This window comes from Rhamphochromis sp. 'chilingali', assembly GCF_963969265.1.
Source record: "Rhamphochromis sp. 'chilingali' genome assembly, chromosome: 1".
In the NCBI taxonomy this organism is placed as follows: Eukaryota; Metazoa; Chordata; class Actinopteri; order Cichliformes; family Cichlidae; genus Rhamphochromis; species Rhamphochromis sp. 'chilingali'.
The window spans coordinates 36,300,889-36,322,267 of record NC_137929.1 but is presented as its reverse complement, the minus strand read 5'-3'; the positions used below and the strand labels follow the sequence as shown (position 1 = coordinate 36,322,267).

The 21,379-nt window shown below is 41.3% G+C and overlaps 1 protein-coding gene across 4 annotated transcripts in view; it reads right to left on the bottom strand.

Moving 5' to 3' along the window:
- Positions 1-21,379, bottom strand: part of svep1 (sushi, von Willebrand factor type A, EGF and pentraxin domain containing 1) — a 111,391-nt gene that overhangs the window by 43,621 nt on the left and 46,391 nt on the right. For all 4 annotated transcript variants that reach the window (XM_080901018.1, XM_080901017.1, XM_080901019.1 and 1 more), the window contains exons 5-6: positions 2,783-2,941; positions 841-1,020 (exon numbers count right to left, since the gene is read on the bottom strand). In XM_080901018.1, coding sequence (XP_080757144.1) covers positions 841-1,020; positions 2,783-2,941 — 339 coding nt within the window. The remainder of the gene's footprint in view (positions 1-840; positions 1,021-2,782; positions 2,942-21,379) is intronic.

Genomic DNA, 21,379 nt, shown 5'->3' with positions numbered 1-21,379 from the left:
AATCTTTGCATATAGTTGCAGCAACCAACTGGTTACCCAGAAGCGGTTTGTGGAAACCCTCAAACTCAGGACGGATACTTTTGATGGCAGGGCGATTGCTCAGGTTGTCTGATGGGAGGCAACCTGCCTCCAAACAACTTCACTCTGACTCAAGGGGATTGTCGTCAGTCTGCACCAATGCGCACAACTCGCCTGTGATGCATCTCTTGGTATTGGAGTACTCAAGTCAGCTGGTTGTATTCTGGTCATATTCCTACAGAAAAGGAAAGTTGCTGACCGCCTGCATCAATTTGCAGGTAAAATTGCCTCCCAGTCTGCAGTAACTACGACTCTATTTATGGAGGAATTTCTGGTTTCGATCTGTAAGCTTCAGTTTTAGAGTTGATGTGATCTGTTAGGATTTCTGTGTATGTAGATCAGTTCTGGTGATTCTAAATTGCCCATAGACGAGTAGTCCAGGGTGTACCCTGCCTCTCGCCCTGTGGCAGCTAGGATAGGCTTCATCCCCACCTCAACCCTGAACTGGATAAGAGGAAGAAAATGAATGATGGCTGGACGACCAAAACTGTGAAACTGAATATTTGATCCCTGAACTTTTGGTTCACAGACATGTACTTGGGCACATATGACAGAAAAAAAGAAAAACCATTTAATCAATCAATCAGCCAATAGTTGTTTTAAAAGAAAATTAAAAAGCTTCTTAAGTATGCTGATTTTCACAGCTGTGTATATTTCTCAGCTGAAAGTCTTGAGGGATTTTTCATCAACAAAAGTTTCATTGTGTGATGATCCTGTGATGATCATCATTGTAATATTACATGCATCAGGCTTTCTCCTCACCTCTGCAGCTGGCCGGTGTCCCTGACCAGGTGCCATCAGCCTGGCAGAGTCTGATGCCGGTTCCCTGGAGGTCAAAACCGGGCTCGCATCGCACACCACAGGCCGCGTCAAAGTGGTTGTTACATACATTCTGGACAAAGAAGCCATAATCTGGGGGCAACAGTGCTGGACAATGTATCACTGAGGAGAGGAGAGGAGAGGAGCGGGTGAATTTTACATTACAGCTAACACACAAACTGACACACTATGACAGAAAGTTGATTTTGTTGATAAAAACTGAATAAAAAAACAAGTAAGCAGAAAATTACAGCATATCAACCTTCAACACTCTATTTTCTCTTCCTGCCTGAGAAAGTAGAAAGCAGTGCATGACTGTGGTGATTAATGGAGCTCAATGTGTTCAGATGAACTGCTGTTTGGAAATCACTGGCTCATTCTTCGAGGAATGGGAGGACTGGCAAAATTACTGGATACATGATGCTGTCATCCCATACCTCTGAGGAATATCTTGTTTTTTTGTTCCAGTTAATTCACCAGATTATCACTTCATTTACTGCCCTTCATGTTTTTCACCACTATTCCTGAAAGCGATTACAGGCCACAAATTCCTACTTCACGAAACATATTTCTCTGTTAGGAAGCATGTTTATACACATTTTAAAATGTGTGTTCACCATTACAAATCACATGTTGGGGACAGAATGAGAGCAGGCTAGGACGCTCAAGAGACTTTCAACCTAAAGAGTTTTTGCCCTGAATACAGTTAGAAAGATGTTTCATGTCTCATCTGAACGGTTTCCTCAGTTCTAATAGCTGTTGGAAAGCTCCAGGTATTTAACCTCTAACGAAGCTGAGTACCTGTGAAGTGGCTGTTTGTTGTCCTATATGCAGGAGACAAGTATAGGAGAATTAAACAGAGGAGAGGAAAAGATACAAGGAGGCAAAGTGGGAAAAAGCAGGACACTTGTTGGAAAACTATGGAAGCTTGTTTCGGCCACAAATTTCAAGTTCGTTTTTTTTATTATTATTTTAACTTCCTCCTGTCAGAATTGTTTTATTTTTTATTTTTAAAAAGGCAGAAAAAGGCTTCCATAGGAAAATGGGTTGGCTAATATGGGAAAAAACTGATAAGAACATCAGGAGGACAAACAGATGATCTGAAAAAATGCAGGAATGAGACACAGGCAGAAGAATAAAAACAGGAAGTAAACCAACAATAAAAAGTCCCACTGGAACATGAAAAGTAATTAAAGCATGATGCAGAGAGAGGAGAACACAGAAGGCTCAGGATGACATTTTATTTAAAACACACTGAAAACTCATACACAACACAGGTTTCATGATATCTAGTTTGTAGACAAATAAGATAGGATAGACTTTGTCCCTGAGAGCATATTCATCCTCTGCACCAAGGGATCAGATCAAATCTTTTAGATGAAACCTGGTGCGATCACATTGGGGTTCGTACCCTCCAATATCCCCTTGTGATGCTTTGAAACAAACAGATAAATGTTTTGCCTTCTTGTTTTTGAAGCTTCACTCACACACACAACTTACTGCAGTTTTATATTGTATCATTAAAGCTCAGTGAATCTATCATAATCTGCGGTTCGCCTATGCAGATTAAGCAAAACATTCAAAACAATTGTAATACAAGAATATTCAAATAATAGATGGTCTTGTAATAGAAGCTCTGGTTCAGGTGGGCTGAACAGGAAGAGTGCAAGTGGGGATTTTTGCATGTGAATATTTTTGCTCATGCAAACAGCTTAATTAAAAACACTGTTCTTAAAGCTAGAAAACACTAAAAACACTGTGTAACTCTCAATATTCAGAACAGCAGGACTAAAGTATTAAAGCTTTTAGAAAGGCAACACAGAAGAGACCATCATCCTGTTTCACACGTATCCACTTGCTTATTTAACGCATCGGATGCTTTTACCTTGGCAGGCCATGCCCATTGGCTTATAGCCCGGCTTGCAGACACAGTCGTCGGGGGAGGTGCTGCCAGGCTGGGAGGTGTGCTGGGCGTCAGGGCAGGGCAGGCAGGTGCTCACACCTCCCGGTGTTCCCTCTGGTTTATAAGTTCCAGGTGGGCATGCTGTTAAGATGAGAGATACTGCAGTTAAAAAACAAATCCCTTCTTAATTTAAACACAAGTAAGACACAAAGAGACATCTGGTAGGAAAAGAATTAGAATTAGAATTAGAATTCAACTTTATTGTCATTGCACATGCACAGGTACAGGGCAACGAAATGCAGTTTGCATCCATCCAGAAGTGCTTTAGTGATATAGATATATTACAATATATATTAGCAATAATATAGATATGTGAGTATATTACAGAAATGGGTCTATTATGGTATGTTATAATGTACACGGTATGAAGTATGTTGTGAATATTCTATAACTATAAGTATGTACAGGCTGTAGTGAGTACAAGCTATGTACAGGATATGAACAGGATATAAATATGAAAAACTATACAGAATATGAAATAAATAACTTTACAGAAATCTGAGATATACAGCTATACAGAAATGGGAACTATGCAAGTTGTAAACAGTTGTAGGGTTAAAAATTATCGTATGTACAGAATGATTATTTACACAGGGCTATACAGTTGTGCAGTTAAGGTAAGTGAGGGTGTGGATAATTTCTACAGAGGCTATATAAAGTGCTAGTGGTTGTGAGTGGTGGTTCAGTCCATGTTATTATTGTGTTTGAGGGTACAGTTGTCCATTGTGGGTGTGTGTATGTTCAGTCCATGAGTTTAACGTGGGTCAGATGTCAGGAGGCAGAGTTCAGGAGTCTGACAGCTGTGGGGAAGAAGCTGTTCCGGTACCTGGTGGTCTTAGTCCGGAGGCTCCTGTGGCGCCTCCCAGAGGGCAGGAGGGTGAAGAGTCCATGTGATGGGTGACTGGGGTCTTTGATGATTTTCCCAGCCCTTTTCAGACACCGCTTCCTGTAGATGTCTTTTATGGCAGGAAGTGGTGCTCTGGCGATGCGCTGGGCAGTTTTCACGACCCTCTGCAACGCCTTCCGGTCCGAGGCAGAGCAGTTCCCGTACCAGAGTGTTATACAGTTGGTCAGGATGCTCTCGATGGTGCAGCGATAGAAGTTCACCAGGATGTCTGAGGACAGGTGGTTCTTCCTCAGAGTCCTCAAGAAGAAGAGGCGCTGGTGAGCCTTCTTGACCAGCTTGGAGCAGTTGGTCGTCCAGGTGAGATCCTCGGAGATGTGGACTCCCAGGAACTTGAAGCTGCTCACACGCTCCACAGCCGTCCCCTTAATGTGGATGGGTGGATGTGGGTCAGCATTCCTCCTGTAGTCCACGATGAGCTCCTTGGTCTTCTCGGTGTTAAGCAGCAGGTTGTTTCTGTCGCACCACTCAGCCAGACGATCCACCTCCTCCCTGTAGGCGGCCTCATCGTTGTCACTGATGAGGCCAATCACCGTGGTGTCATCTGCAAACTTAATGATGGTGTTGGAACCATCAGCAGGTCTGCAGTCGTGGGTGAAGAGGGAGTAGAGGAAAGGGCTCATCACACAGCTGGACGGGCGTGTACAAAATGAAAGTTTTACTGAAATGAAAAACTGTCTGACGACTGCAAGACATCGAAAAGCTTCACGGACAGAAGTGAAAAATAGCTTCGCAGATTTATGAGCAGACTTTAATCATTTTCATGTCTGGACATGTAGCAGTGGAAAATCTGGCAAATATGACAAAATGATTCTTCTGGCAAGGTAAAAAAGAAGAGTCCAGCTCAAAGTTAATTATTCCAGGCAGGGAAAACGTTTGTGGCACTGAACACCATCTTTATTACAAAGAAATGCAACAATCAAAGAAAGCTTTATGAGCATCTAAACCCAGTTATGCACATGGGAAACATTAGAAAATCCTTTTTGATCACCTGCACTCATTCACAGGATGCAGTGTGTTTCCTATTAGCATCACCTGAGTCGGATCAGGTCACAGCACGCTGTGAGGCTGAATGAGGAGGAGGGGGTGGGGTCGAATGAACCTCGTTAAACCTTCTTTTATTCATAGATCAACTTCTGAAAACGGGTGCAGTGAAAATGAATCAAAATAAAGCTACTTTCTCATTTGGGTTGTAATAAAGAGCAGATTACCTGATTAATGACATAATTCACTGATGTAATCTGCAATGACCTCATAAGTCTCTGATGTTTAACTGCTTGGAATTACCTCTAAAAATCAGATTATGATTATTTGAATTATGCTGTTACTGGGGACAAGGGCTCTTACCAGCTGTTATCTTGGTACTTTCTCACAAACGATTATTTGAGCCAGCAATTCCCATAATTCACTGTGATTACTGGTGTATTTTGCAGTAGACCAAATGAAATGTTTTGTTTTTGTTCCTCTGTATCCACTGTGATGGAAGCTGTAGTCATGTGATCCTTGAAGATCTTTTCAGTTATTTAAGATTGTACACAATTTACCATCACGTCCTCTGGTAGAGTCAGGAAAACGCTCCCAGGATTACCTGCAGAAGTAACACTAACTAACTCTTGTAAAATCGAACCAGGTAGACCTTGAAGTCGGGCTCAGCCACAGTCCCACAGATCAGCTGATCTCAGTGCCAGACCACATTAGCTGATGGCTCACCCTTCTCTACATCAGAACAGCAAATCTCTTACAACGCACAGATCTAATTGGTTTATTACCATTAATCCCAACCCTACACTACAACAATATAAATATTTGCTCTTAAAAAAAAGATCTCTGACGTCTAAACAACAAGCTGACAAAAAAGTAACTGAAATGTTTCAAAAACTCTTTATATTTTTAACAAAATATCGAAATATTTTTGAGTTGTCAGTCTCCAAAACACAGGGTTAGGGGGAAAACACAGATGATTATTTCCCTCATGGTTACATCACTGCTCCCAAATTGTCTGCTTAATGTCTGAAGCACTAATTTTAACCTGAATAATTTTATTGTATCAGATTCTTAATAAATATATTTAAAACAATACCGTCATGTCATGTGCTGGTTTCATATCAAATATGTGTTGAGACAGAGGTTCAGTGATTGGTTGGCAACCATGCGGCAACCATCAGTTGCTAGGGAAAAAATGTGTCCCAGACTGGTTGGCAAGTGGTTGTGGAAGGTTGCTGCACTGAAAAGCTCCTTGTGTTAGCTTTGGTCACCAGCAGTTCACCTGTAGTTTGTAACACCAACTTGGACTTTCCAACCTTTGCCAATTACTCGCTAAGCGGCAGTAAAGATGTGAAGAGTGCGATCTGGAAACAAAGACCATTCACTTTCAGAGTAAAAGCTGTACTTTTGACAAGTATTGGCAATAATAAGACACGGGTTTCACTTTGGAGGTGAACGCTCTCCTTTTCCGGTATGCATGGCTCCGTTTCAAGTGTCACTACCGCTCAGTGTTACCTAGCCAGTGTTTTCAGACAATTTTCGCATCTACACAAATTATGGGTGATTACGGCAATCTGGTAGCAACTAAAGCAATGACTAGGAGGCTTTTGATGCACCACTCTCTTTGCGACTGACTTCACCCAGCAACCACTCGCCATCTAGTTGGAGAAGACCCCGTCCCCTAGCACTGACTCACCTCTGGGCCTGTGTAAATGAGGACTACAGCGGTCCTGACTAAACTATGATCATCATCGACAACCCCACATAATCAAACCCACATTTCCAGGAATTACTTATGACTTATGAATAACTCTTAGTGTTTAAGTGAGATTGCGGTTACAAGCTGAAAGAGTCGCAAAGATTCATATTGAGAAAGGACCAAAATATTGGAGTTAATTTGTTAATATAACAGTTGTCATTTCATTCCTGGCTGCTGCACCGTTACAAATGTCACGGTCTATTCAAGCGCTTCCAAGAGTTGTTTGCATTAATTGGAAAAACAAATCCACAACACTGACGACAGCCAAATCACAACAGGCTCCAGAGAGGAGGGAGTTTCAGACGGTTTAATTTGGTGCCGTGTGTTTAAAACGAGAAAAATCATAAAGTCTCTAGATCCACACCCACACACATCGTTTAAACACGTTTAATACATTTTTTAAAAGTACATCCACGTGGGATATCTGATGGGATTGAAAACCCTTTAATGTTAGCACCAAGACTAATTATGAGCTTTAGTACTATTTTAAATAGAAATGACAGCAGTGGGAGCAGTAACGAGGTCTCCGGCTTTGTTAAAGAGAGACATTTAGCGAGCAGGTTTAATTATAAAGTGCAACAGAGAATCGACAGTACTAATATTCTTCACAACTCATTTACTCGCTGCTAAGCCAGAGGCCAGGTGTGACTTTCCACTGCTGAGCCAGTGCCAGCCTGGCCTGTCCCGACACTCGCTCCCTCCTCCTCGGCTGCTGCAGGTCAGCCAGGAGATGTTAACCGACTGTAAAGCAGGCACCGGCTGCTGGCACTGAAACGCACCCAGTAACCCACATCAAAACACACACACTCAAAGAAAAACCATGTGGCATACCTGCCCTGGTGCAGACAGCATGGGTCTGCTGCTCTCGCTTGATAACAAAAGCAGCTGATGCGTCTTCTCCTCAGTGTGTTTTTGAAACTCCGAGGAGGCATCTTACATAAGACGTAACGACAGCTGAAAGTGTCCTCTCTGTGCGAGTCCTCAGGAATCTGTTTTACGGCTTCATTTAAGGTTTACAGGAAGCCTAGTTAGTTTTAATGTGAATAATAATTCACCCAGTGTGCAACAGTGGAAATACTGTATCTGAAAAATATAAAATTTCAGTTCCTGGCAGGATGCATGTGCTGGCAGGTAGAAGTGCAGACACATACATGATGACTGTACACACACACACACACACACACACACACACACACACACACACACACACACACACACACACACACACACACACACACACACACACACACACACACAGTGTATAAGAGGAAAGGATATATGATGAAAGAACAAGCAGCTGTGACTCCTAAATAAAATGCTTTAAAAAATGGAAAGTTAACACACAGAAAACTTTGCGAACTTCCTTTAAAATGCATCAGAGCTCCAAAAGGCAGACCCCATATGGATACTAATTGTATTTGGATCCTGCTGAATTGCACAGCAGTCAAAAATCTCATTTTGGGTCCGTCTGCTTATTGCCTATGGCTGTGAAGTAAACTCTGGTGCACTGTACCCTTCATTTAGAGAGGAAGTGAACCGTCAGCAGCCAGATGACCATGAAACAGAAAGATCCCGCTGTGTTGGGACTGGGCTGTAACCATGTGGAGGGACGGCAGCTGGTCAAAGAAAACTAGTGTACCCAGTAATGATCTAAGGAAGGAGAAGAGACGGTCTCTGATCTGAGGCTGCTTATTTGAAGTTAGAGCAATGTTTGACTAATAATGAAGAGAAATACCCAGTAATAATATATGCATTTAAAACGAGCAGCTGTCTAAGTCTAATGGTGTCATGGTGCACAAGGGAGAAATATTACTTTAATAAAGGACGTTGTGAGACAGCCAAACACATTACAAGAAAACAGGCAGATAAGATAAAGAGCCTTTATCGAAATGGATGCGTGTTTTCCCAACGAAACACGTCTCCTTTATCTTTCTGTAAAGTGGAGGCCGACTTTGATTCTCTCAGCCGCTGACGTGACCTGTCTGCTCCACCCAAAACTAAACAAAAACTATGAGTAGACGGGCGATGAACTGATTCTACAACTGTACCGAAAACTAAAGTCATAGACCTCAATGTTTATAAAAGGATTTAAACACATCTGTTTTAGGTCAATTCTACTTCCACAATCCTGTTGTAGTAAAAATTCACTAGAGCAACAAAAGTGTGTTAAATAATCTGCAACCTCTGGGGCAGAGACACGAATCCAGCGCAAAAGAGCAGTTCCTCCAAAGGCCAAAAAATAAGACCTTCAGGTTAAACCACAAACAGAATGAACAGAGATGCTGTGACATCATCGATTGGTTTCTGAAGGCCTGTTTTGATGCATCACGATCAGCGTATTCACTGTTGATTCATTTTGAAAGATTGTGGTGAGGCGGGGCAAATCTGACTGTAAAGCCACTTGTTCAACGGCCAGACACTTTTCAATTCAAGTGGTCAGAGAGTGACTATCATGGGTACAGGATAGCTCTCCTTTTTGAAACATGGCATGACCAGGATTTATTAAAAAAAACCCACAATCAAGCAGGAAACTCAGCCGACAGTGTTTACAGAAGTCAGAAAACCGTTAACCCCTGGACCTCTCTACAACTGGAAGTCTTTCTGCAATTAGCAGACGGTATAAAACATGGGCAAAGCTTCCAGATCAGAAAATTAAGCCAGTGCAGAAGTGCCTTCAACCTTCCTTCTACCTAAAGGTTTTAAGATCTTATGGTATCTGTGGAAAAGGACTTCCAGTCCTATTGAGGTTTCATAGACATATGACAACTAACCACTTGTTGTTAACTTTGAATGTGTGACAATCAGGGTAAAAATGTAAGATCAAGTAAATAAGGCTGTAGTTACACAAGGTTTAAACTTAGAGAGTGTTTAAACAAGAGAGGAAAGTTTGAAAATGTTCATGCCTGTCTGAGAAAAGAGTATAAAGTGTGTAGTGAGGGGTTATACAGCTTTATAACATCTATAATAATTGTAAAAAATAAAGCTACTTCACGGATTTCACCTATCGCGGGTTATTTTTAGAACTTAACACCCGCGATAAACGAGTGACCAGTGTATTACCCAACAGGTTGGCAAAAACTTCTGTGTGATTAGTTTAGTTTTTTCTCATCTCAGCATTTCATCCAGGTTGATAACAGCGTCTAGGAGGAGTTAGAGAACAGTAAGAAACAGGTTTTGGTTTCTACAGCTCACATAGTCCTCACAGCTCACCTGTTTACACTGTTGTAATACTTAAAGTTGTGCATTACTGGAGGCTGGTGGATGCTGACATAGTTCACTGGGTATCATGTTTGCAGTGCTTATTTGATAAAGTGATTATTTGATGACGATAAATGTGGCTTGTCTATGCTGTTTATTCTAAAAACTCTGTTCTTCTTTTGTTGTGTTTTGCATGTATATGTTAGCACTAATTAGCAGATGTGTCTGTATTAAATGGAAGATTTGCAAATTAAATCTGAAGGAATTCCTCACAAGCAAACTCTCTACATCTGCTTCCTGTAATGATCATAAAAACAACAACATGTTCCCCACTTTAGTAGAAACAGCCCTCATCACTGATATAGATCAGGGTCAAACTTTACTTCTGAAAACAAAAACTTCTAGCTTGTGAGAATTAACTGTCTAAAGCGTCGCTAACACATATTACAGGAAAGAATAAGAATACACTCTCTCAGCATTAAATATTAAGCTGAAAAGAAAATGACAAAACCAAGCACAGGCACGTTCATCTGTTAAAGTCTTCTCTCTTAATATGAAGTAAGTCATTTAAACTGGCAGACATGTCATGTCCGGGAGCCAAAGTTACTATCACACGAGAATCTTTTTTTTTTTTTTTGGTCTCAGGGGGAGAGACTGGGTTCGATTAGCCGGGCCTAAAAACAGACCGGGACGGAAACGATGAAAGGAGATCCAGAGGGAAAGCGAGAACATCTGCCTCCTCAGCCACAAGGACAAACAGGCAGAGAGGGAGAGCGGTTTTCATCTGAGAGATACATATTCTGCTTAGTCCAAAAAAATCCACAAACACATGCTTCAAAACACACAAGTTAATCCATACAGTACTTGTGCAGCCACTGCTTCCCACATGCTATTCTGAACATAAATCTTTTATGTTTTACAACAAACTGAAATACGACTGTAGTCAACTTTGAAACAATCTGAAACCTCAAAAAAGTTGAGTCATGTCAGTCACTGTGGTTGCTAAGTCACTTGGCAACACACTTTTTAATTACTGACTGAAATTAGCACTGAAATACTCCAAGCTGGTATCAAACAGACAGCTGTTGATTTAGGTTCTTGGGTAGAGGTTTCGTGGTCCTCGTGGTTTCCTTTAGCTCTTAGTCATTCCTGGTGTTGGCCTTTATTTTTCACTTATCTTCATGTTTCAGTGAAAGCAAGCCATCTTTTGTTTTTTTCTTGCTTTATGTTTGTTTTCATGAATCTCGTTGTGATTTTCTGCTTTTCTATTTTTCCCTCCTTTGAGACTGGCTGTCCAGAGGCCTGTACTACAAAGCACAATTAATAGGTTAGCAAGCGATGTAGGGTTTAAGATCAGAGTTTTCTGCGTCTCTTGTTTTTACCTGGCTAAAATCACCATGGTAACTGATGCCCAGCATCAGGAGCTGGTTATGTTCAGATTCCCAGTTTGAAAGTTCCACAATTTTACTATTAATTTTATTTACTGCATGTTTTCTTTGATATAGATTTACCGCTGGATGTTTTCTGTCCGCATCTTGTAAAGCAGTAGCTCACTAAAATGAAGCCCAGCTTTGAAATTACAGCAGTGCAGACTGTTTGTTGCATTGTCACTGAAATGTGCATGTATTCATTTGGTGATGGGGAAATGTATGAATGTGTTTATACTTGGTTCTAATCTGCTGGAATTGCAGCTACTTCAACAAAGAACACACAGAAAGAAATAGCTGTCACATTAGAAATAGAGAGTAGCAACGAGAGCACACTCAACAATAAAATAATTAACTGGAATTAAAGTGTTAATTTTATCATCGCTAAATCCCAATATTAACAAATTTCCTGTAGTATTAATTTGTCTTATTTGTAACATTGTTGCATTTTACTGTTATATTTTTAAATTCGTTTATCACGTTTTTGTCACCATCATCTAATAACATCTGTGTTTAGAGTAGGGGACACTCATAGGGATCATTTTCTGCCAAAGAAAAGATACTTGTTATCACTGTTTTAGGTTTTATTGAGCCAGCTAATGCTGACTAAAGAAAGCCTGGCTGTGTTGAGCTTTGTTTGTAGTACACTCCTCAGGTTACGTGTTAACCATAAGTTACCACAGTGATTTAGCCAACTAAAAATACAACCACTTTCACAACACAGAAAACTCTGACTTTAAACTCAACATAGCTCGGCAAGCCATTAATCTTGCTTTGCAACACACCCTTGGGGGTTTGCATTTGGTCAATAAATCATCTGTTTACTTTGTCTGCCTTTGTGTCCTATATTTGGGCCCACAATATCCCCTGACAAGAAGCTTACATTAAAATACTCATTTCTTAAATGATACAAAAAAAGAACATTGTACTTTTCAGAGTAAGACAGTGAAAATGTCATTATGCGACTGGCACAAAAATCCACACACTGCAATGACAAGGCTCGCAGACAGAAAACTATGTGTGTCATATAAATTTTGGATTTAGGAAAAATAAATGTTGATGACACAATGGGTAGCTAACAAATCCAATAATAAAAGTGCAAAATAGTCCAGCCACCCTGTAATATTTGTGATGCTGTGACCCAATTCTGTGTCTGCCTTTTGTCCTCAGAGCAAAACAATAGGGACCAAGGAACTCCTGCAATACTGCAAACAGGCTGCCAAATCTGGACAGAGGCCTGGCCATTTGTGGTCAAAGGCCCTCTCACACGAGAAATGCTGTTAAATTGGAGCTGAAATTCCAGGGTTTCCACTGCAAAAACAATGTTCACATGCAAGGAAACTTCTCCTTCTTAGCCAAGGTTTCCCATACACACTTAAGAAGCATAAATAGACAATGGAAACAGACAATTAAAATATATAGTCTGGGCTACACAAACAGACACTCACATAAAACCCTGACAGGCACATGAAGGAATGCTTGAAAAGGTTCGAATATTTCACCTCAGGTAAGTGGTCCATGTATACATTGGAGAAGGCAGAATACCTGCATCTTGCACAGAAATGATCTGGACCACCAAGGAGGCTGAAACTGGTGGAACTTAACGATGTGAAGAACATAAACGACCAAAACACAAAGTGTTTACCCATGAAGGTAAGAAAGCTAAACACATTCAAAATTATTGGCAGATTAGTGACACATTCAGTTGCAAACTCCCCCATCAAAGCATTAAAATGGCCTCATTTACTTGGGGTTTAATCCAAGGTAAACCTGACAGGTAAAACCGTCAGGATTTACTACAGAGGTGCGGTATATAAATTCTGTGATTGAAAGGCATGAAGTTATTTTTGCAGCTGGCCTTACTGCACATGTGCTTGTGGAAGTTTAAGAGCTCTTCAGAGATGAGAGCACTTACAAGAATCACACAGTTGTTACTCAGGTTTTCTCTATATGGAAGATCATCGAGCATCAGGATACATGGTTGAATAACAGAAGAATTTGGGAATTCCTGTTGTACAACGAAGCTGTCATTTTCAAGTGCATCAACAACAGAGAAGTGATGCCAAGAAAAACAAGAGGAAATTACAAATACAAGGTCAACAAAAATCATTTCCTGGAGAAGTGGCCCTCAGAAAGATAACAGAACCCTTCTGGCTCTAATAAAACCACACTGTCGGCAGTTTATTATGAAGCACGGTGATTCCTGCAGCAGGTCCGAGACCTCACACGTGACGCCTCTCCTTTGCTTTTTGCCCTCATATGAACAGAAATCCAAAGCAAGATGTGTGGCGTGTCTGTGTTTCAGATGTTAAAGGTCACAGGAATTTTCCAACCTTAATACATGGGTCACCTGAAGCAGGAAAAGTTTGGGAATCCCATCTTCATGGATTGCCAGGAGGCTCTAAATCCCATCCCCAGAGTCTCGCTTAAGTCTGTTCTCCAGCTGGATTGCAGAGTGAGAAAGGAGGCTGGGGGCGAGATCTGGCTGTTGCACAGCTGTCCACCTACACAGCCTCCATCTGGGGGGAGAAGAGACCTCCACAGACCCCCAATCCCAAGAATGTGAAACTTCTACACGAGAGGAAACTAAGGAGAGGAAACCGAGGAAGTTCAGTGGCAGCCGCATGGCTGTTAGACTGCTTATTATTCAATCCTATTCTTAAAGGAGAATGACTTCGCCACAATTGCTATGTATCTCTTATGGATTCCCAAGGACACAGAGACTGTCCTGCTTGCTTATTACAGACTGCAGCATCACTGGGAATCACTGGGAGAGAGACCCAAACCGCTTAACAACTGTGCAAACACAGGTTGGTCTCTGGTCTGCTGTTCCTGATTACAGATGTCAGTATGCTGAGAAATGTTGTGATAGCATGCCGCAGTATGATCTCAGTACACTTGGGACGACGTAGCACCGCACTCAGGATGTTAACACCAACATGTTTTCATATCCTTTTCAACTGTCACGTCACTGTTTCACCAAAAGGCGGTGTTATTGGACCTGCATGAGGACATACAGCACATACACATGCAAAAAACACACCAATGCAAACACACACATAAACTTGCCTCAAAGTTGGCGTTGGCGTTCCCCTGTTGGGTTTTGGAGTTAAAGGAGCAACTCACCTAGAGGATACATGCTCATACAGCATATGCAGCAGGGGACTGATTGTTTCTGAGTTGTTTTTTTCTAAAGGTATGTAGCTATTTTCACGCATGCACTGTGGCCATGTCTTTAACCTGCTCCATCCATCCATCCATCCATCCATCCATCCATCCATCCATCCATCCATCCATCCATCCACCTGAGACTGGCCCAGGGCCTCCTCCCTGTAGGACTTGTTCAAAAAACCTCACCTAGGAGGCATCCTTGTCAGATGCCTGAACCACTTCAACTTTCTCCTTTCGATGTGGAGGAGTAGCTCTGAGCCCCTCTCTGATGACTGAAATTTCATCCAATCTCTAAGCCCAGCCACCCTGCAAAGAAAGCTCATTTCCAGCGCTGCATCTGCAATCTCTTTCTTTCAGTCACTACCCAGAGCTCGTGACCACAGTTGAATGTAGGGATGTAGATCGACTAGTAAATCGACAGCTTTGCTTTTACACTCAGCTCTCTCTTCACTACGATGGACTGATGTAGTTGTGTTTTGTTTCTACCACCCTTCCCTCTGCTTTCCCCATCTACTCTGTTGTCAAAAATATATCTTTAACAAAACAGTGTAATTGTGGACCTGAATCGAGGGGTTTTACTGAGATAAGGTAGTTTATGTACATGAAGAAAATCTAAACTCTTGTACAAATCTCGCAGCAGCTGACTGCCTCCATCCTCAGCCTGCAACGCTTGGCAACATCGTGCATCCCTCTTCATCACCTCCCTCCAACTGGAGAGACTTCAGTCAACAGATTGCACACAAACATACATGCATACACCTAGTGAAGGCGTTGTTAAGTGTGAGGAAATAGGTGGGAGCTGAAAGAGCACTGGAGAAAATCCAGAGACAGATGAGGGTCACAGAAAGGGACAAACACGCTGGATTTGAAGAAGGGCAAAAAACTTTAAAAGCCACTGGAGAAAAGCTTTAAGATGCTAAAAGAGACATTCAGTCCAGTCTGAGAGGTGCATGATCCTCAGGGGGGCAAATTTCAGTTTAAGCTATGAGTGAGGGAGAGGTGGAAGTAAAAAGAAACTAGTTAAAGAGCAAAAAGTCAAGATAATAAAAAATAAAACCTTCAAGACAACTATAGTAAGAGTTAATATATGATTCATTACTGGCTATTATTGTTATGAATACAGTTTTTGATATATATGATTTCTGACTTTGCTGCTGTACCAAATTACTTACTTACTTACTTACAATTTAACAGAAGTTTTTCATGGTCTGCTTAATACCACTCAGTAGCTCACTATTTCAAGTGGTGGCACATGAAAGTAACTGCAGAGAGGCACAGAGAGGGCAACATAAGAAGGGAATCTAGGTGAGTATGGGAAAAAACAAAACAGAACCTGATGGAGAGACGGTTAGAAGGAAGGAAGGAAGGATGGATGGTTGGGGACAAGTGTTAATAACACAGTGAGATTCTGCTTCGAACCACTGGCTGTTTCACGGCTCCTTGTTTTCCATGCTTTCCTGCAGAGGAGGATCCCATTAGCACTACTTTATAGCCTCTCTGCGTCCTCGCTCCTTCATCTTTGTCTCTTTTTTCCCTCTTCACACACGCTCAGAATGGCCTCGGTTTACAACACCGGCCGTGTCTACTTTACAACATCCCTGACCTAAAAAACACAGTAGCAGCAGTCATCAATTTAGGCTTTTTACAAACCTATGTGTCATTTAATGCAGACAGGAGGGGGGGAGAGGGTGGAGCGACTGCTGTAATATAGATGTCAGCACTACACGGTGATTTAGGACTTAAGTAAACAATCTTTAATGAGTGAAAACATTTGTAAAAGGCCTTTTTGTTTGGTTTTAAAAACCCAGCGTGTCAACGGAGTGATTGTACTTCCTAATAAGGTAGAGAGGAAGACGTGCACCAAAGTCGTTACAGTAGTGCTCGGCAGATCGATCCAAGTAACGGCAGTATCGATGCCAGCGCTGGCCCTGTATTTTCTTGGTATTGGCTCGATACCAAGTAAGTAAGTATTGCACAGTGCCTCTTTAGAGTTCATAAAGTGCAAATTTGGAGCCTATTCATTCAGTAGACATTCACAGCATAAATGAAAACTAACTGGGTGGTAACTTGAAGAAAAGTGAGCGATTTGAAGTAGATCTCTAGAGAGTAGCCCATCTCTGCCACAGAGCTGCTAACAAGGCTAATAAAAACAATACAAGTTGTAAATAAAAAAAGAAAACCCAAAATAGCCATTAGTCAACATCACATTTGCTGCTGTCATGAATGAGTCTGGGATAAAACTTGTTTCTTTGCATTACTGCACCGCAGACCCCCAACCTCACCCACAGAGTAATGGCACAGAGCCAGTCGGGTCCTTCCTCAGTTCCTGAAAGCTCTCCGTCCACCCACCGCAGCAGACGCACAGCTCTGGGGTAACGAAGTGCCCTCCCTCACTTTCCACTCTCTGCTCACCAAAGAAAAACACAAACTTTCATTCAGTTTAAGCAATTAAAGGGGAGCGGGGGACTCGAATCCCCCCAAAACCTTCCTTCCTTTCTCGTTCTCAGGAAATCTGAGGCATCTGCCACCAACCCCCTCACCCCACTCCACACCACCACCATAACTACACCAAACGGAGCCAGGATTCATGTTGAGCAACTCCACTTTCACCACAAAACATTAAGAAAGAAGGACTTGGACAGATGCAGACAAACTGAACAGAAGCAGACAGTCTGCTGTGGTTATTGATGCTGTGGGGATTAGGAGTTATACAGCAAGAGGAAACAGAGAGTCTTTATAAGAAAGCTTATGCAACATGTTGGAGGAGTTCACCGAAATTTGCTCCTCTGGTAGAAATTTACTTTTAAAAACATTTAAAGTGCAAACAATTCAGCAAACAGAGGACCAGTGTCAGTTACTGGAACAAAACTGGTGTGTGAAAGCTTTGAAATTACCAAGACTTCTGTATTGATCAGCTACAAAATCCAGTTTGACAAAAACACAGTTTGACTAAACTGATAACACACAGTTATTGAATTCACAGAGCAATCACTCAGAGCAGGCTGGAAAAATGTTATAAGTTAGGCGCTTGTACCGTCTCCCTAAGACGATTCCTAAAGTTGCTTATAAGACTTGCACAACAATTAGAAGGCGTTTTTCTCCATTTCTCCAATAAAACGGTTTCATTTTCATTCTTCTGGGATGTCTCGAGTGAACAGATCTCTTCAGGTCAAACCACAGCAGCTCAACTGAGTCAAGGTCAAGAATCTGACTTGGCAAACAACAAAAACAACAATTCTGCTGTGGCATCATTCAAACTCTCCTCAGCTTTGGGTCACAGACTGCTGCCCTGTAAATGTTCTTGATGCCATTTTGAATTCATTGCTCCCTCAACGACTGGAGGGCGTACAGGCCCCCGAAGCAAACACAGCAACCTCAAACCATGACGCTTAGGTTAACTTAGATTAAGCTATGGCAGTGAGGTTTCAGTGTAGCTGTGCAATTGTGTTTTCTCCAAACATAGCATTTTCTATTTTTGGCAAAAAAAAAAGCTAAACTTTTGTCTCAAACATCTAGGAGGTATTTTAGAAAGTGGAAATGTGGTGCAATATTTGGAAAGTAGTGGTTTCTTCTGAGGTTTCCATTCACGTTTAGTGTTTTTCCACTTTAATAACACAAAAACATCGATTTTAGCAAACTGTAGGGATTTCAGCAGGTGCTTCTCTGTGAACCTCAAGGTCATTTATCTCTCTCAGTACTGCACTAAGTTCTCTTGGTGTGATTCTGAAAGATGCCCAGGAGCCAAATGCTTTTGCAGCCAGTGCAGTTTTGTGCATCTTCTAAGGTCATCAGTTCATCTGGATGTTGCGTTTTTAGTGGGTGAAACATTTCATCAATCATCCAAGTCACTTTTTCACTGTTTTTCTTAGATTCGATCTTCTAAGGTCCTGTGAAAGTTGTTTTGATCAACAGTGGTTCACAGGAAATAGTTTTTCTTGAGAATAGAAAGCTTTGCAAGCAACGTTATTTATAAGGAGGGGTCCTCAGCACAGAGGTTCATTTACTTTTTCTACATTTTTTCTTTAATACTCTGTTGCTTTAACCTTTATGGTTTTGGCTCAACTGTTGGTGTTGTGTGAATTGTGGGTACATCATGTGCGTCAGCCGTGCCAGGTTTCTTGAGTGGCAGCTTATACTTATAAGCTGTTTTTGTTTCATTAGTTTAACCAGATTGTGTTTGTCTGAAATTAAGTGTGACTTGGAAGAAGATCAGACCACATTTTATGATTAATCAGAAGAGAAATCCTGGGAATCCTGCTAGAGGTTCTGGTTATTATTCACAAATTTTTCTTGAGAGTGAAAATATGAAATTCCTCTTTTTGTAATATGACAACACAGTGTGTGTGTGTGTGTGTGTGTGTGTGTGTGTGTGTGTGTGTGTGTGTGTGTGTGCTGCCTCGACAGATATAAACTCTGCACCAAGCTTGCCTGGGTTGTTTTAGATCCTTCACATATTTTGATGTACGTAAGCGCACCAAAAGCACGTCGCCGTGCTCGTGAGTGGATCCCAGCGTAGTATATACTTGTGTTAGTGTGACAGTGCAAAGTGAGATGAGCTGCACAGCGTCGGGAACCAAGACAGCGTTGTGTCAAGCTCAGCCACATTCCTCAGAGTTCAGTTTTTACTATTTTGACTATTCATCATAAAAACTGGAGACCTCAGCTCAGAGGTGGAGGCAAAAAGAGAAAAAAAATGATTGCAACATCCCAGTAACGCCAAGAGATTTCCGCCATTTCAACACTTTTCTTATTCCTCCTTAGCATTCAGCAAATCCCACCTCTATTGTCATTTTAATTCCTCTGTTGGATTTATGTCTACCTCAAGATTTATGTCTACACAAATATTTACCGAGCAGACGCGGCAAACGCTGCTCGTCTCGGACAACAGACAGGACATCCACAAAGAAATGGATGTTTAGGGTCAAGCAGAAGCTCACTGCTGCCACGCGTCTCCCTTTGGGATCAAGAGGCTTTTGTGAACTTTATTCTGTAAACATTGTGCAACTCTTGTGGTATCAGCTCAGAAGAGTTGTTTTGCTGCACTCAATGCATTCCAGTCAACAGCTTACAGTCAGATAACGGCCTTAAAAAGGGTAAGCCATCTAAAAATATTTCCTCATTTCCAAAATCGCAAACATCCATCAATAAGTAAATATTGTGCATATTTCAGCGCAACTCAAATCCACTCAGAGAAAAATGTAAGAGACTTCTGGTCTTGATTGTTGCACTGTTGTTGTTGCCAATAAAAAAAAGAAAAATAAACAAAAGTTTATCCCCTGGAAGTTCACTGTTGACCTTTAGAATCGCTTGACTGACATAAATCGTATTTCTGCTTTTTATTAGGCTTCAAGATTTTTTCTGTCAGGTAGCTTTGGCTGCAAGTACAAAAAGGTTACAAAGCAAAGCTTAGGTATATAAAAAATGAAATAAAATATATTCTGAAATATTCTGAGCAGTCCACCAGCCAAAATAATTCATATGTGAAATCAGTTTTTATGTGTTTCCTGCTGTGAAGTTTGAATAAATAGCACTGCGGCGGCAATTCGTTGACTTTACCTGACATACATCTGGTCCTACATACATCTACTGCTCACTGAAGCCTGATCTGAAATGGTCTCAGTGGCCATTTTTAAGGAAGGGAAACAGGGAGAAAAGACTGAGGAAGAACTGGACCTGTGGCCACTGCAACTGAAATCAGTGGCTGCCGGTCTGATAGAGTGATAAATCCAAATTTGATATTTGTGGTTCAAATCATCAAGAGGTATAACAGCGAGCATCTGAAGCCATCTGTAAGACACAGTGGAGGCTCTGTCATGGTTTGGAATTCAGTCAGTGGTGTTGGAGATCTTCTCAAAACTCGTGGAATTATGAACATTAGATTTTGATCCACAATGTAATACCATGTAAGAAGAATCTGAATAGCTGCAGTTTAATTTGTAAGTATGATAATGATCCAAAACACATGCAGTAAAAGCATACCTTGATAGAAAAACACACGGTGAAGCACTATTAGTCATGGAGTGGCCTCCCCAGAGCCCGGACCACAACATTATTGAAGCAATGTGGGATCAACTAAAGGCAGAAACATCCAAAGAAGAGCTTTGAATGTCCTGGAGAACTATTCCTGAAGACTACTTAAAGAAACGACAAGAAAGCTGCCAAGAAAGTTCAGACTGTCCTGAAGAATACAGGTGGTCAAACCAAATACTGTAAAAACTGTAAAAAACTGTACTTCCACGTAGGTTTGCAGATGCTTCCAGGATTTCCAGACCACTGCCTAGTTCTGCTGTTACAGGTAAAATGTATCTGTGCTGTGCAACATTAGGTTATGGCAGCAGTTTGAATGTTTTTTCACTACCAATTTGTCACATACAGACTTGGGAAGGACCCCCCGGTGTTACATTTATATGCAATTAGGTAACGGTAATTTTTTAGCATGTAAAGCTCATGTCGTGAGGGTTTATATTATAAGTAAATCCATCTCCTTTTCCCAACTAAGCTGCTTTAATGCCAAACTCTAACCACGGAATTAAAGGGGAAAGAAATAAGGTAGCGAACAGGAAAGAAATCAGGGAGTAATAACAGAGCTAAAGAGACTGCAAAATGCCAGACTCTCAGACAGGACATGACACATACTTTGTTGGTCTGTACTGTTTTCTTTCTGCGTGTACTACTGCTGCGGCTCGTGTGTTAAGACGTTGACGCCAAAGGACACATTTACGCATATCGTTGACGTCAGTGGCATCTGATAGATGAGAATGGATTGCCAGTGCAGACATGGACTGAAAGAAAACCGATAAAATATATCACACAGGATTAAAGCGTATTAAAGAGTATGAATAGCTATCAGGCAAAAGTGTAATTATATTTGATTTGGACAACACAGAAATGAGGATTTTCCAGTATAAATCAATGGCAGAGCAGCATGCCATTATCTGTTAATTTCTTGCTGTTTTAACTTTTTTATTTTTGTTTTACAAGGTTTTTTTGTTTACTTTTGGCTTCCATAGTGTCTTCTGCTCTCACTCATTCTCCCTCTTCTCGATTCGTCTCTGGCAGAGCTGTCCAGAGCAGAA